Here is a 15,238-nt window from a genome sequence, read left to right on the forward strand (position 1 = left end):
TTAGTTAAATAACTGCAGCTCAAATTTTAATGGCTTTAAACTAGATAAGTTTGGAAACTTGTTGTTCTGCTGGTAGCTATATTGGTATATATGAAGTCATATACTTTTTCCTCTTCTTGTAGGTAGCAAGGACTTAGAAATGATTTAAAAGCAATAGGATGTTTTTAAAGATTGCCATAAGCACACATGCAAAGTTTGCTGAAACATCTATTTATAAGAGCAGAATTCAGCATTTGGGTTTTCATGCACCTGTGACAACAGTACTTGCATATTTGATTTTTCTGATATTAACTTTAGATTTATAATTTGTTCTTTTCAATTCAAAATCTTTCCCTCGCAATGTATGAAGCAGCTTCCATTTTGAATTTGCATTTGACATGTTACTGAAATTGGGTCAGGAAAGGTGACACAATCATTAGCTATACAAAAGGTATGGTAACTGAAATATATACAAGAAACTGCTTGTTCTGACAAGAGAATTAACATATGAAAGTTGTTTAGCCAGAAACTATTACACAATGAAAGCGAAGAAGAAAATAACAGCCATCAAAAATGCTCGAGCTGCAAGTCAGTAAAAGCTTCAGAACAAGAAGAAAGAAGTTTGTACTTATTTCAGTTACATACATAGAATGCTAGTTTTTATTTTGACATTGCACCAGAGCACTGAACATCTTCTGCAGAAAAGGACCTAGAGGTTACAGTGCACGAGAAGCTGGATATGAGTCAATGGTGTGCTGTTGTTGCTAAGAAGGCCAATGGCATTTTGGGATGTATAAATTGGGGCATTGCCAGCAGATCGAGGGACGTGATCGTTCCCCTCTATTCGACACTGGTGAGGCCTCATCTGGAGTACTGTGTCCAGTTTTGGGCCCCACACTAGAAGAAGGATGTGGAAAAATTGGAAAACGTCCAGCGGAGGGCAACAAAAATGATTAGGGGACTGGAACACATGACTTATGAGGAGAGGCTGAGGGAACTGGGATTGTTTAGTCTGCAGAAGAGAAGAATGAGGGGGGATTTGATAGCTGCTTTCAACTGTCTGAAAGGGGGTTCCAAAGAGGATGGCTCTAGACTGTTCTCAGTGGTAGCAGATGACAGAACAAGGAGTAATGGTCTCAAGTTGCAGTGGGGGAGGTGTAGGTTGGATATTAGGAAAAACTTTTTCACTAGGAGGGTGGTGAAACACTGGAATGCGTTACCTAGGGAGCTGGTGAAATCTCCTTCCTTAGAAGTTTTTAAGGTCAGGCTTGACAAAGCCCTGTCTGGGATGATTTAGTTGGGGATTGGTCCTGCTTTGAGCAGGGGGTTGGACTAGATGACCTCCTGAGGTCCCTTCCAACCCTAATATTCAATGGTTCTGTAAACTGTAACACTTTCACTGTCTATATGGATGGAGTTTTCTAGACTTGGAGCCCTTTAGTCTGAAAAGATGCGACTAAAGTGCTGCACCTCCAATAGGCTGTCAGAGGCCAGAGTTTGTGGATATAGATTGTCAGTGGTCCCCAAACTTTCTACCTCACACCCCCTGTCAAGGTTCCTTCCCCACTCTTAACTCTAGGGTACAGATGTGGGGACCTGCATGAAAACCTCCTAAGCTTACTTTTACCAGCTTAGGTTAAAACTTTCCCAAGGTACAAATTAATTTTACCCTTTGCCCTTGGAATTTCCACTGCCACCACCAAACTTTAACTGGGTTTACTGGGAAACATAGTTTGGACATGTCTTTCCCCCCAAAATCCTCCCAACCCTTGTACCCCACTTCCTGGGGAAGGTTTAGTAAAAATCCTCACCAATTTGCATAGGTGACCACAGACCCAAACCCTTAGATCTTAGAACAATGAAAAAGCATTCAGTTTCCTTACAAGAAGACTTTTAATAGAAGTAAAAAAGAATCACCTCTGTAAAGTCAGGATGGTAAATACCTTACAGGGTAATTAGATTCAAAACATAGAGAATCCCCTCTAGACAAAACCTTAAATTACAAAAAAGACACACAGACAGGAATAGTCATTCTATTCAGCACAGTTCTTTTCTCAGCCATTTAAAGAAATCATAATCTAACACATACCTAGCTAGATTACTTACTAAAAGTTCTAAGACTCCATTCCTGTTCTGTCCCTGGCAAAAGCAGCATACGGACAGACACAGACCCCTTGTTTCTCTCCCTCCTCTCAGCTTTTGAAAGTAAGTATCTTGTCTCCTCATTGGTCATTTTGGTCAGGTGCCAGCAAGGTTACCTTTAGCTTCTTAACCCTTTACAGGTGAGAGGATTTTTCCTCTGGCCAGGAGGGATTTTAAAGGGGTTTACCCTTCCCTTTATATTTATGACACCCCCCATTTGCCCCTGTCAGGCTTGCAGCCGGGGCCGGGAGCGGGGTTGTGGCTCCGGGAGAGGGGGACATGGACAAGAGTAAGGGGGCTGGGGCCACAGCTGGGGGCAGGTGTGGAGGGGGGGCAGCTGCTGTGTGTCGCTCCCTCCCCGCCTCCCCGTGAGGGTGGGCCTGGGCCTCAGTCACGCTTCCCCAAGCGTTCCTCCTCATCCCTCTTGGGGAGCATGCCCCACAGTTTGGGGACCTCTGGATTAAGTAATCCTATAATAGTCAAACTTAAAGGGGACAGGTAAAACGGGGGGAGAGAGGAAGGAGGCTCTCTCCCTTTCTTGCTGCTTTCTGATATATAAAGAAGGTTAGTCTGAACAGTTCTGTTTAAATACATTTTTTAAAAGGGGGAGTGGGGAGGCTTCTGTTTGCTGAATTTCTAATGTTAACACTCCCTTCCCCTCCACCCCAATGCCTTATCTGCCCTTGAAATTATAGTGATAAACTAGCAACACAAAAGATTGAAAGCTGAGTAATTGAAAGAGGGAGATTTTTTTATTTTTAGTAAGACTAATTAAAAAACCGTAAGTTTTAAAACTGATTTAAATCCGCCATCTAAAACTGTTGGGAGAAAGGACATCTTTGTTGATGAGTCAGCGCCCTGCCCCTTAAAGTAAGGCTTGTGGGCTTGTAATACACATCTGCTGAGACCAGAAGAAGTCCACTGGCAAAATCAAAGAAGACGGTCTCAATGCTCCTGATCCTTTTTTTAAAAAAAAGCAGGATCTAGATTCAAAACCAAAACAATTTTTTAGGCTTTTTTTTTTTTTTTTTTGCATCAGCAAGAAGGAATAAAGGTCATGGACTCTTTGAAAATAAATTCCTTTGCAGCTTATCTTTAAATTTTAGGGGTAGTCTGAATGTGGTGGTTTGTTTTATTTTATAATCTCCCTCCCTCATTCGGTAGAGGCCTGTATTCTTCAGGATACTTAAGCATGTGCCTAACTTTAAGCAGGTGGGTTACCCTTTGAAGTCAAAATGAATGAACCCTGCTTAGTAAGACGTGCACTGCAGTATTTTGCTGAAGTGATGTCATTGTCTAATGGTACATGTTGTCTGTGACTCATTTCTGTTGTGATAACTGCCAATAAATACTGCTTTTGTTCAATCTGAGGTGACTTAGTCCTGTCTCTTATATCTTACAACACTCACTGGCTGGCATTCTTGAAGGAAAAGGATCTCTGCCCTCAAGGAACGCAAAGGAATGTGAAAGTGGCAATCATAGAATACCAGGGTTTGGAAGGGACCTCAGGAGGTCATCTAGTCCAACCCCCTGCTCAAAGCAGGACCAATCCCCAACTAAATCAGTCAGTGTGTATAGTGATAATGGATCTGGAGATGACTTACTATCTTACATAGTATCTAATGGAAATGGTATTTATTTATTATTCACAAAGTCATTCTGTGTTGATTCTTTTCTTTAGGTTGGTACATTAAGGTTTTGTGGCACAACAGAATTTGCCAGCGGGCAATGGGCTGGTGTAGAACTGGATGAACCAGAAGGAAAGAATGACGGAAGTGTTGGAAAAGTCCAGTACTTCAAGTGTGCACCAAGATGTGGTATAACTTTATTTTCTAGATGTTTTAGAGATACTTTGAAACCTTAATTAAAAAAAAAGAAAAACATTGGTTTGATTAGATGAGGCATCTTTGGGTCGAAAAATACAAATTATTTGTCCCAGATTTTTCTATTTTGTAAATTCCTTTAATTGGTCCTAACTTTATCAGTTCTAAGTGTTGCAAAAGAAGTCACTTCTGATTACTTCCTTGAAACTGCAGTGTAGTATCTTTCCAGTTTTGCCATCTTCATTGGTTATTTGCTTTTCTCACAGCCATATTGTAATTGTTTCGTTTCTATTTGACATTTTCTCTCATAGCTTACCTGGCTTTCCACTTTGAAAGAGATTTGTTTGAGCATTCATACAGTTATGCCCTTCTTAAAATTTCTCTCCAGCATAACCCTCAAAGGAATGTGATGTAGTCTCTTTTCTTTGTTTGTCAAATTGAGGTGTGTGTGTGTTGTAAATTTGCTTGGCATTTCATTTCCACCTGTGGGATGATGCAGGAGTTTGTGCTGAGGGATGATCTGTCTCAGTTTCCAGATCAGCCACAAGCATTCTGTGTGATGCTGGGCAGAGCACTGAGGCACAGGATAGAGCAAATGATTTTCCCATCTATAAAATAGGAATAGTACTTCCCTACCTCACCAGGTGTGAGTATAACAATCCATTAATGATTGAGGCACTGAGGTACTATGTTAAACAGAGTAATCTAAGAGAGAATAGCTAGATTTTTTTTTTTGCACTACTGCTTCTCTTGTTTTACATATTGCATACAGAAAGAGATGCATGTCTTTTTTTTTAATTCTCTAGGTATCTTTGCACCTCTTTCTAAAATAAGTAAGGCTTCAGATCACAAGAAGAATTTTGTCAGAAGTCCTTCCACACGATCTACTTTGGTCAAGTCCAAGAAAATCGATGTAACGCATATAACTTCAAAAGTGAATACTGGTAAATAATTTTTTTTATAAAGCTAGTATCTCCAAAAATCAGACAGTAATTTTGCATATCTTTATGTTAAAATCCTAGCTTGTAGTTAATTCATCCTCTTGGGATAAGAAAGTAGTATGGCATTTATTAATTATGCCTTCTCATTAACTGAAGTTGTTGGTGCTGAGAGGTGTTGAGCATCTGTCACTCGCATTGAAGTAGTTTAAACTGCAGGTGCTTATTGCTCAGGATCAGGCCCTATGGCTCAATCACAGTAAAAATTAATGTTCTACCATTTGGTATGTCATTGTACTATAGCACTGGTGTGTTATGCCTTTTTACAGTCCCCTGCAGCATTATGTAACATTGATTGCTGGAAGGTAAGATATGGGACTAGTTATACCGTTGCCCAATTCTGGTAAGACAATTGTTATGTCTTTTTCTAGGGCTGAGCCAGGGGAAGCTGTAAAGTGACTAAAGGTTCTGTTCTCAGTTAATGGTCACTTTGGTGGTATAATATACTAAGGGGATCTAACATTACATATTGACATACTGTTTGGGAAAGGCTTACCATAGCACACGCTCTGAAGCTTTTAAAGCTGTTTCTGATTGGAGATGATCTCTGAAAATGTCTAAAATTGCTTTGCTTTAATTATGTGGATTTTATTTGACTTGACCAGCAGGCTGTCAAACTGTCGAGGAAAACACATTTATATGCTAGTGTATATACAGCTGTATATAAGTATTAAAATATTGTAAAAAGTATTAACACAATTTCTTCAATAAAAACCCTTCTGGCAAAAATAATTAGAAGCTATTTTAATAACTACATTATGTGTCAAGGCAATGAATTCGTTCACCTGAGAAACAAAGAACACATCTGGAAGGGAGAGATATTCTTGTGTTTAAGTCCATGGGTGGGGGCTTAGGAGATCTGGGTTTAATTCCTGGCTCTGCCACAGACTTCCTGTGTGACCTTAGTTTAGGCAAATAACTTACTCTCTCTGTGCTTCAGGTCCCCATCTGTAAAGTCAAGATAATATTCCTTTTCCTCCACCCTTTGCCTTTCTTGTCAATTTAGCTTCTAAGCTCTTGGGGCAGGGACTCTCTTACGTGTTTGTACAGTGCCTAGCATATACAAATGGGCCCTGATCTTGATTAAATGATGTAAAAATAATGCTATTAAATGGATTGTTCTATAATTTCCTCTCTCTCTCAGTCCTGCCCAGTTGGACCCTTAATAGTAAAGCAGCATGACTTTACAGGTGGAGGGGTATAAATATATTCCTACAAAATTATTAAAATCCTCTAAAACTGTTAGCCGACGGCCAAGGATGTTTGGTGAGGTGCCAGCTATGCCCGTTTATACCATCCGTGACTTTAACCGCTAGGACGCACTGTCCCTTCGCGGCGGGCAGCCCGGGCTAGGCTGACGGATGCCCCAAGGTCCTAACCACCCGTGACTTTAACTGCTAGAGCTCAGAGCTCCTTCGCAGCGGGCAGCCAGGATTGACTGACAGGTGCCCCAAGAGTTTGCCCCGTGGAGGCGGCACAACTCAACGCTAGGCTCTTAGTACTCTCACCTAATGGCCAGGCTTTAGAGCCAAAACGGCTGAGGTTCTTTAATTGTGTTGGCTGCTTTACAGTAAACCAGAGAAAACAAGTCAGGCTTATGCATAAATGGTTACCAAAATTTATTAAGCTAGATTCTAATCATGTGGTTACAAAATTGCTAGTGCCTACTTATTTAAATGTAGAGATGTTACACACACAAACAAGTTACAAAACTGAAGCCACAATCCCAAAGAAAGAAAACAAAGTATAGAGCTCTATTTCAAAATATGTGTACACTAAAGATAGGAGATCAGGTGTGGGTGCTTCTTACCCTCCTTGCATCTCTCGATTCCAGCGGTGCCAAGCCAGGATCGGTCACTCAATTCCGCGGAAAGACGAATAAGGGACAAGGCGTAGGGACCCTCTTAGCTGCAGAAGCCTTGGGAGGCTGTCACTTATCTGACCAGCAGATAGATAGTGAAAAGCACTCAAAAATCATGGTGCTGTAGGTCCCCTACTTATACCTCTGTACTCCTTTATTCTCTTTCTCCTTTCTTATGCCAAATTGAGGCTGGTCTGTCGGGGTGACGCCAGCTTTCGCAAGAGTAGTTTACACTTGCAAAGGAGAGAAACAATAAGTGTCGACTACTGGACATTTCTTTTATCAGGGTAAATATTTTCCCAACTAGGATGTTGGTGTGTGTGCATCACGCTATTTAGTAGGGGCTAAGAGCCATGTCTGTCACAGGGCCTCTGCCTGCTGTGAGCTTAATCGTTGTATCTGTTCCCAGAGGCACATTGTAGCAGCACACCTGTGCTTTCACAGCTTCAAAGGCTGTGCTGGAATATATGTTAAGTGCCCTGTTCCTGTTTCCTCCTGTGTTTCCAGCAATGCTGGTCTGAGAGGGGGGGCTGGCTGTCTGGCTACATTCCACCCCCTGATGCACCAGACTACATCCCAGATTGCAAGGTGGCGGTGATGCCAGCACCTCTTGCCCTCCTTGGGGAAATATAGAAATACCCAACAACCAAATTAGAGGATGAGGGTTCGCGGAATTGGTTAGGATCCCTTTTTAGCTCTAGGTATCTGATTTGCGTGGAGGAAAGAGTAGTTTGAATCAAACGCTTCATAATACATAAAGTTACACAAAAAACAATTACAATAATTAAAATGGTTAAAACAGTTTTCACAACCGAATGTAAAACGGGGAGAGGGAGAATCCCAAGTGTTGAGCTAACCATTGCATCCATGAGGTTTGTCCATTCTCAGCCACTGCATGTAGTGGTACCAATTCAAGTCCCAGTCCATTGGTTGAATCTAGCAAGGTGCACATCCAGCAATTGGTAGCACCAGCAGCTGAGGCGATGGTTTGGATTGCTCCCCGAAGAGGATGTTCTGGTATTGCCAAGGTGACTGGAGCCAACAGAAGGATCATGAGGGCTTGCAGGAACATATCTCTGGTGGGTCGTGTTCTAGCTAAAAAACTTATTTTAAAACCAAAAGCAAAAATTACACCTGCTATTATAAGTAATGGCAAATATATCAACAGTCCATAGTAGTCTCTAGTGATCAAACAGGTCTGCTGCATGATCCATTTTGCTGACAGGTTAGCTGGCAGGTTGCTCGGAACGATGGGACCATTCCTGCAATAAATCACATGGTCAGCCGGTCTTGGATGTGATCCAAGCCTCTGTAATGGTTATTAGCCTTTTATCAGCATTTAAGGCACTCCATACACCTTTCTCTTTATAGGCGTGCAAAACGCAGGTAAAGGTTCCCAGGGCTGGGTGTTTAATCACAACAGTATCTCCGGGAGCATACTTGGAACTGTGCAGTGGTGTTCTGGCAGGGGAGATAGATTTCCCTGTAGGGAAGAATCCCCTGCTGATTGGACTTCCTGTAGGAGTCTGTCTGTTGTTTAATCTCTGCACCACTTCGTCCAGTCTGTCTCCCCATGTGCCATCAGTAGGCTTCAAATGATTCTTTAGCAACCCATTCCAGCGCTCGACCATGCCATTAGATTGAGGTCGATATGGAAGGTGGAAGGTCCATTGGACTCCATGGTTAAGGGTCCATTCCCTTACAAGTTTATTCTTAAAATGCGAACCATTATCTGATTGGATTTCTTGAGGCATTGGGACAATTGCTGTTAAGCGGTTTAGTCCCATAACTGTGGACAACCCTGTTGCCAATCGGGTTGGATATGCAAAACCAATCCCTGAAACAATTTCTACTCCAGTCAAGATGTATTTCCACCTCTGCCTTGTAGTGGGCAGTGGTCCGACATAGTCGACCTGCCAGGTTGCCCATAGTGTTTTTCCATCTCTTAGCCTGGCAAACCTTTGTCCTTCTCCTATATGTTTTCTAGTCTCAGCACAAATAGTGCAGGCTTGTACCAGGTCTCTAGCCTGTCTGTGGGTGATAGGCCACCCCCTGATATGTGCTTGCCGCACTAACTCATCACTTCCTGTGTGTCCTAAATTATCATGTAACCATGAATATAAGCGTTCCCATTCTACTTGTGTGGTAAAGAGCTGGGCAGCTGCATCAGCTAAATTGTTTAACTGTGCAGCTGGGGTATTATTCTTCTGATGAGCTGAGACATGTCCTATAGACAGGGGTTGTTGCAGGGCATGCTGATATAACCACTTCCAGTATTCCAGTCCCCAGACTGGTTTACCTCCTATTTCCCAGTGGTTATTTTTCCAGTTAGTGATCCACTGAGTGGCACCTGCCCATACTGCATAGGAGTCCGTATATACTGCGGTGGCTCCTGCTTCACAGGCCAGTTTAATTGCAGCCAATTCTGCAAGTTGTGCTGACCCATCAATTTCAGCAGTTAGGGGTGCTGCAGAGGTGTCTGCAGGCACTGCTGCAGCTTTTCCCTTCCATTTTCCTTTTACCAGCCTGGCACTGCCATCAGTGAACCATACTCCCTCAGGCTTAGAAGGATCAAATGGGGCAGCATCCTTAATGGGAGACTGCTGTGGAGGCAGGCGGTATTCATCAGGCATTCCTACTTTCCATAGGGATTCCTGAATCATAGTGGGGTTTTGTGCAGTGTCTGCACTCCCTACCCTGTGGTGTATGTAAAGTGCCCATCTTTGGATAGTCATCTTTTGTGCTACACCAGGTGGTAACTCTTTCCCTTCCAATATAGGTTTAATGATTGGAAGAGGAGTGTGAATTGTGATGTCCTTATCCTGAGTTAATTCCTCAGTTTCTCTCAAGGCTGTGTAAGCTGCCAGAAGCACCTTCTCATAAGGCGTGTAGTTAGCCTGTGACCCTTGCCATGACTTGGAACCAAACTGAATTGGTCGTCTGGGAGCAGTGTCACTTTCTTGCCAGAGAGCATAAGACATTCCAGTGGCTCCCACAGTTAGGTACAAATGGAATGGGGCTTCAGGATGTATGGGACCCAGAGCCTGATAGGTGTGTATCTCCCCTATCAGTTGTCTGAGGGCTTCCTCATGGGCAGGAGCCCATTCCCAGGCAGCACTTTTCTTTAACAAATTGTACAATGGTCTGGCTATAATGGCAAAGCCAGGTACATGTTTTCTCCAAAACCCCAGGGTTCCCAAAATCTGTCTCAATTGATCTTTACTTTCAGGGGAGGGTGCCTGATTTAGCTCTTGCACAGTGTCATTAGACACAGACCTCCTACCTCCCATCCATACAGTACCTAAGAATTTTATCTCTTGGGAGGGACCTTGGCATTTCTCAGCTGGTAACTCTAAATTAAGGGCTTCTAGTGCTCCTTTGATTTGATTCATAGCCTCCTGTACCTCTTCTGAGGTTTTCCCACCTATTAAGATGTCATCAATGTATTGCACAGTTTGTACATTGTGTGGCAGTATAAGGTCATCTAGGACCTTTGCCAGTGCCCCATGGCAAATAGTGGGTGAGTGTTTAAACCCTTGTGGCATTCGGGTAAAAGTGTATTGTACACCTTTCCAAGTAAAAGCAAATCTTTCCTGGTCAGCTGGTTGCAAAGGGACCATGAAGAACATGTCCTTTACATCTAATACTGCTAGCCAGGGTTTATCCCAGGTTTGTATGGTGTTTACAATATCTGTTATGCTAGGGACTGCTGCAGTTAATGGTCCAGTGTTACTGTTTAGCTTCCTATAGTCTATAGTGAGTCTCCATTTGCCATTTGGTTTCTTGATGGGCCACACAGGAGAATTAAAGCGAGAGTGGGTACGAATTAAAATTCCTCGCTGTTCCAAATCTTTGATCAGGTCAGTAACAGGGCTTATGGCCTCAGCTGGGACATTATACTGCTTTGTGTTTGTTACTGTTGAGGGCGGGAGAGCAGGCGCGCTGCTAAGTAAGTTTACAGAATAGTGGGGAGGGCTTTCCTCTTCCAGGTGGGTGGCATGAGGAACAGAACTGACTCCAAAAGCCCATCTTTCCCCATTAATCCTTCCCTTCTTTCCTCTTAAAACATCCATGCCCAGTATGTTGGCATTGCCCAAAATCACCTCATATTTTCGGGGCTGATGGTGGGGTTGCAATGGGATATCCAGTTTTATCTTAACTAATGGGTAAGTTATGGTACTGCCATTTACCCCTGTAACAAGTACCTGTTTTCCGCCAGTAGGTGGCGAGCCCTGAAAACTTTCTCGCTTAATCATGGACCTTTGAGCCCCTGTGTCCATTAAGAAAGGAATAATGTGTTTGTCATTTACAGTTACATGTATCCGGGGGTCTTTTGCTGTTGTTTTCTCCTCTTTGGATTTAAGCTGGTTTATTAGGAGAGGAGATTGGCCCCCGCAAGCTAGTTTCCCTGCTCTGGTAACTCTTGTAGTTGCTGCAGCAATGGAGTATACCGGGTGTCTGCAGGTGGGGAAAGAGGAGAGAGCTGCAGAGGTGCACTGGGAGTAGCATTAGTTGTCTCCCAGTCAGCTCTTTTAAAGGTGGTGAATAATTTTAGCCGCTCTGTGGGCAGTCCATTTATCACATCTCTGGGATAACCTAAAGCCAGACATTGTCTCCACAACTTGGCTCTCGCTTGTTTTTATGTCCTTTAGATGGTGCCCCCTTGTTTCCCTGAAGGGAACGCATCTTAGCTTTGCCTGTCAGTGCTCTGATGTCTCCGAATTCTCTAAAGTATGACACCAGAAGGTTTAGCAGTGCCCGAAAGGTACTGTTATGTGCTGCAGCTTCTGATCTAAGGGACAGTGCCATAGCCCTGTGGTTACTCGGAACTCCCTTAAGCAGGGGTCTGAGATCATCTACATCTACCTGACCCTCCCATGGGCTTTCATAGGCTAACTCTTGAGGGTTTTGGCCAAGCATGCTAATAACAGCCACAGTTAATAGAGCTGTTTTTACCTCATCTATGTTGGTCCAGTGCATTACTGTGGGTTCATCTCGGTCTGCTGGGTAAATACCTCTTGCCCATCGACAAGCCAGAGACCAAAGTGTTTTAGGGGTGTTCCCCTCTGAGTGTTCCAGGAATATTCCTGCACCTAAGTTAAGGCGCTCAGTTTCTTGGGCTGTCAGGCGTATATATCCACCCCCAGTGTCCCAGAGGCGGACCAGCCACTCTATTATACCTTCCTCAGGCTTTTTAGCAAAATCTCCCTGGATTGTTTTTAACTCCATGGGAGTATATTGGCGGGTGGTAATTTTGGTAAAGTGTGTTGGAGCTTTACTCCCTTTTCCCTTTTTACCTCCCTTCTTTGTTTTTGAAGAGGTGGATGGATAATTGTCATCCCCTTCTTCATCCAGCTCTGCCCCACTCAAATTTTCCTCATGTTCTTCTGATTTGTGATGTGTGATAGCTGGTCTTAATTTTACAGAGGGACCTTCCTCCTCAGAGGAGGGGGACTCATTTGCTGAATCCCAAATGTCTCCATCCCATTCCTCAGGGTCTAGCCAGAGAGCAGTCTCAACTTTAGCCCGGTTGATACTGCGTGTTTTAGTCTCCAGTTTTTCCCTTCGTTCTATCCCTTCTTTCTCAATTAAGGGAAGTAATCTTTTCTGAAGATGTTCCATATCCCTATTCAGTGTTCTTACTCTGGTATCTAAATTCTGGCATTCCTTGCGCAGTGTGTCCCTTTCCTGTTGCAGCCTATTAAATTCTATTGCCAGACTATGATAATCCTTACAGGCAGCTTGCCAAACGTTAGTAAGCAGCCATATACAAGCACCTTTTCCTTTCCCTTTCTTCATCTTGCAGGCAGTTCTCCAGTTACAGAAATGCTGCCAGATCTCTGCTGGTTTTCCCCAATATTTCTCCAGCAGTTCTTTGCTCCACAGAGGATTTCCCCATCCCTCTTGGGTCAAACTTTTCTCTAGCTCAGGGAATTCTGTGGTGTTTATCATGACTGGTTTCATTGTGTTACTGTAGTGCAGCCTATATCACAATCCTGTTCGTGACGCCAATTTCTGTTAGCCGACGGCCAAGGATGTTTGGTGAGGTGCCAGCTATGCCCGTTTATACCATCCGTGACTTTAACCGCTAGGACGCACTGTCCCTTCGCGGCGGGCAGCCCGGGCTAGGCTGACGGATGCCCCAAGGTCCTAACCACCCGTGACTTTAACTGCTAGAGCTCAGAGCTCCTTCGCAGCGGGCAGCCAGGATTGACTGACAGGTGCCCCAAGAGTTTGCCCCGTGGAGGCGGCACAACTCAACGCTAGGCTCTTAGTACTCTCACCTAATGGCCAGGCTTTAGAGCCAAAACGGCTGAGGTTCTTTAATTGTGTTGGCTGCTTTACAGTAAACCAGAGAAAACAAGTCAGGCTTATGCATAAATGGTTACCAAAATTTATTAAGCTAGATTCTAATCATGTGGTTACAAAATTGCTAGTGCCTACTTATTTAAATGTAGAGATGTTACACACACAAACAAGTTACAAAACTGAAGCCACAATCCCAAAGAAAGAAAACAAAGTATAGAGCTCTATTTCAAAATATGTGTACACTAAAGATAGGAGATCAGGTGTGGGTGCTTCTTACCCTCCTTGCATCTCTCGATTCCAGCGGTGCCAAGCCAGGATCGGTCACTCAATTCCGCGGAAAGACGAATAAGGGACAAGGCGTAGGGACCCTCTTAGCTGCAGAAGCCTTGGGAGGCTGTCACTTATCTGACCAGCAGATAGATAGTGAAAAGCACTCAAAAATCATGGTGCTGTAGGTCCCCTACTTATACCTCTGTACTCCTTTATTCTCTTTCTCCTTTCTTATGCCAAATTGAGGCTGGTCTGTCGGGGTGACGCCAGCTTTCGCAAGAGTAGTTTACACTTGCAAAGGAGAGAAACAATAAGTGTCGACTACTGGACATTTCTTTTATCAGGGTAAATATTTTCCCAACTAGGATGTTGGTGTGTGTGCATCACGCTATTTAGTAGGGGCTAAGAGCCATGTCTGTCACAGGGCCTCTGCCTGCTGTGAGCTTAATCGTATCTGTTCCCAGAGGCACATTGTAGCAGCACACCTGTGCTTTCACAGCTTCAAAGGCTGTGCTGGAATATATGTTAAGTGCCCTGTTCCTGCTTCCTCCTGTGTTTCCAGCAATGCTGGTCTGAGAGGGGGGGGCTGGCTGTCTGGCTACAAAAACATTCCTTTTTTAACTGTAAAATATGCAGCATATACAGACAACATGATGGGATGGTGGAATAAATTTTTTTGGCAGTGATTTGGGATGACCTGCAAAAGTCATTTGACTCTTGCTGTCATGTCCATGTGGTAGACTTGCTGCTCTGTGACCATTAAAAATAATTGAACAGCCAGAATTTTCTACACACTGACATATTTCAGAAAGTTTGAAGTTCTCTGTCTGACCTTTGCTAGAAATGGGGCATTTGTATAGTATAAGTTGCATGGTTATGACTTGATCTGAAAAAGGATATGTTCCACGGAGCTCATCTTTTTTTGAAATGCCTTGTCCTAATCATATCAACTTAGACAATTAACTTAACATCCAGGCAGTTTAACATGATGTGGAAAAACTGACACCTTGCATAAAATGCTACACTTCAGTAAAATAATTACATTTGTTAGCTTAGGCCACCCACTTTACAGTTTTGCTATCTCTTTCTATAAAACAGTCTTCACTTTGGCTGTTTGGTCCACTCATAGTATTGTGAGCTATAAGACAGTTGTTTGTTAAGATTGAGCTCTGATTTATTTTCAAAAGATCTTGACTAAAATGGAAAAGGATTGTTTTCCTCTGAGGCGATGCATTCGTGACAGCAGTTTGTGATTAATCTGTTTTTTGACACAGCTGTGCCTAGCCGTCTATATAAATCCAAAAATTTGACATTTGCTTTAAGACAAAATCAGAGTAAGTTACACCTGGTGCACCGCTAGGGCTTACATGTGTAAGCAGTATGTAGTGAGCTGCCATTGTAAGATATTCTTATGCCAAAGGGCCATTTATCTTAATGTGCCTGGTGGAGTCACTTGGTAGGGTGGGAGGATAAAGTTGCAAATACAGAGCTTTCTTCTGAAACATTTCCTTACATTACTGGAGTAAATTTCTTCATTGCCTTAACCACCAATAAATTATTTGCGTTATAGGCCGTGCAAAATAATTAGTACATCTTCTATAAATATTGTAGATAGACTGCAGAGTTCTGTCAAACCTTACCTTTAATATTGTATATAGATATTTTAATGCTTTTTTTTTATTTGTACTTTTTGATATTTATATTTGTGATAAAAATATTTCCTCTTTAAATAGTCCATTAGATTTCATTAGTAATGGTCACATTAGTCCTGGTACTTATTGTGATCATCAAGGATTTTCTGTTCTAAAACGTATCTCCAGCCATGAACAATGTTCTCACGTGTCTGACTTTTAACG

At 42.9% G+C, this 15,238-nt stretch overlaps 1 protein-coding gene across 2 annotated transcripts in view; it reads left to right on the top strand.

Moving 5' to 3' along the window:
• Positions 1-15,238, top strand: part of CLIP4 (CAP-Gly domain containing linker protein family member 4) — a 65,474-nt gene that overhangs the window by 35,174 nt on the left and 15,062 nt on the right. For both annotated transcript variants that reach the window (XM_073338632.2, XM_073338633.2), the window contains exons 9-10: positions 3,803-3,938; positions 4,751-4,888. In XM_073338632.2, the coding sequence (XP_073194733.1) occupies positions 3,803-3,938; positions 4,751-4,888 (274 nt within the window). The remainder of the gene's footprint in view (positions 1-3,802; positions 3,939-4,750; positions 4,889-15,238) is intronic.

The sequence above is a fragment of the Lepidochelys kempii genome, chromosome 3 (genome assembly GCF_965140285.1).
Source record: "Lepidochelys kempii isolate rLepKem1 chromosome 3, rLepKem1.hap1, whole genome shotgun sequence".
Taxonomy (NCBI): Eukaryota; Metazoa; Chordata; order Testudines; family Cheloniidae; genus Lepidochelys; species Lepidochelys kempii.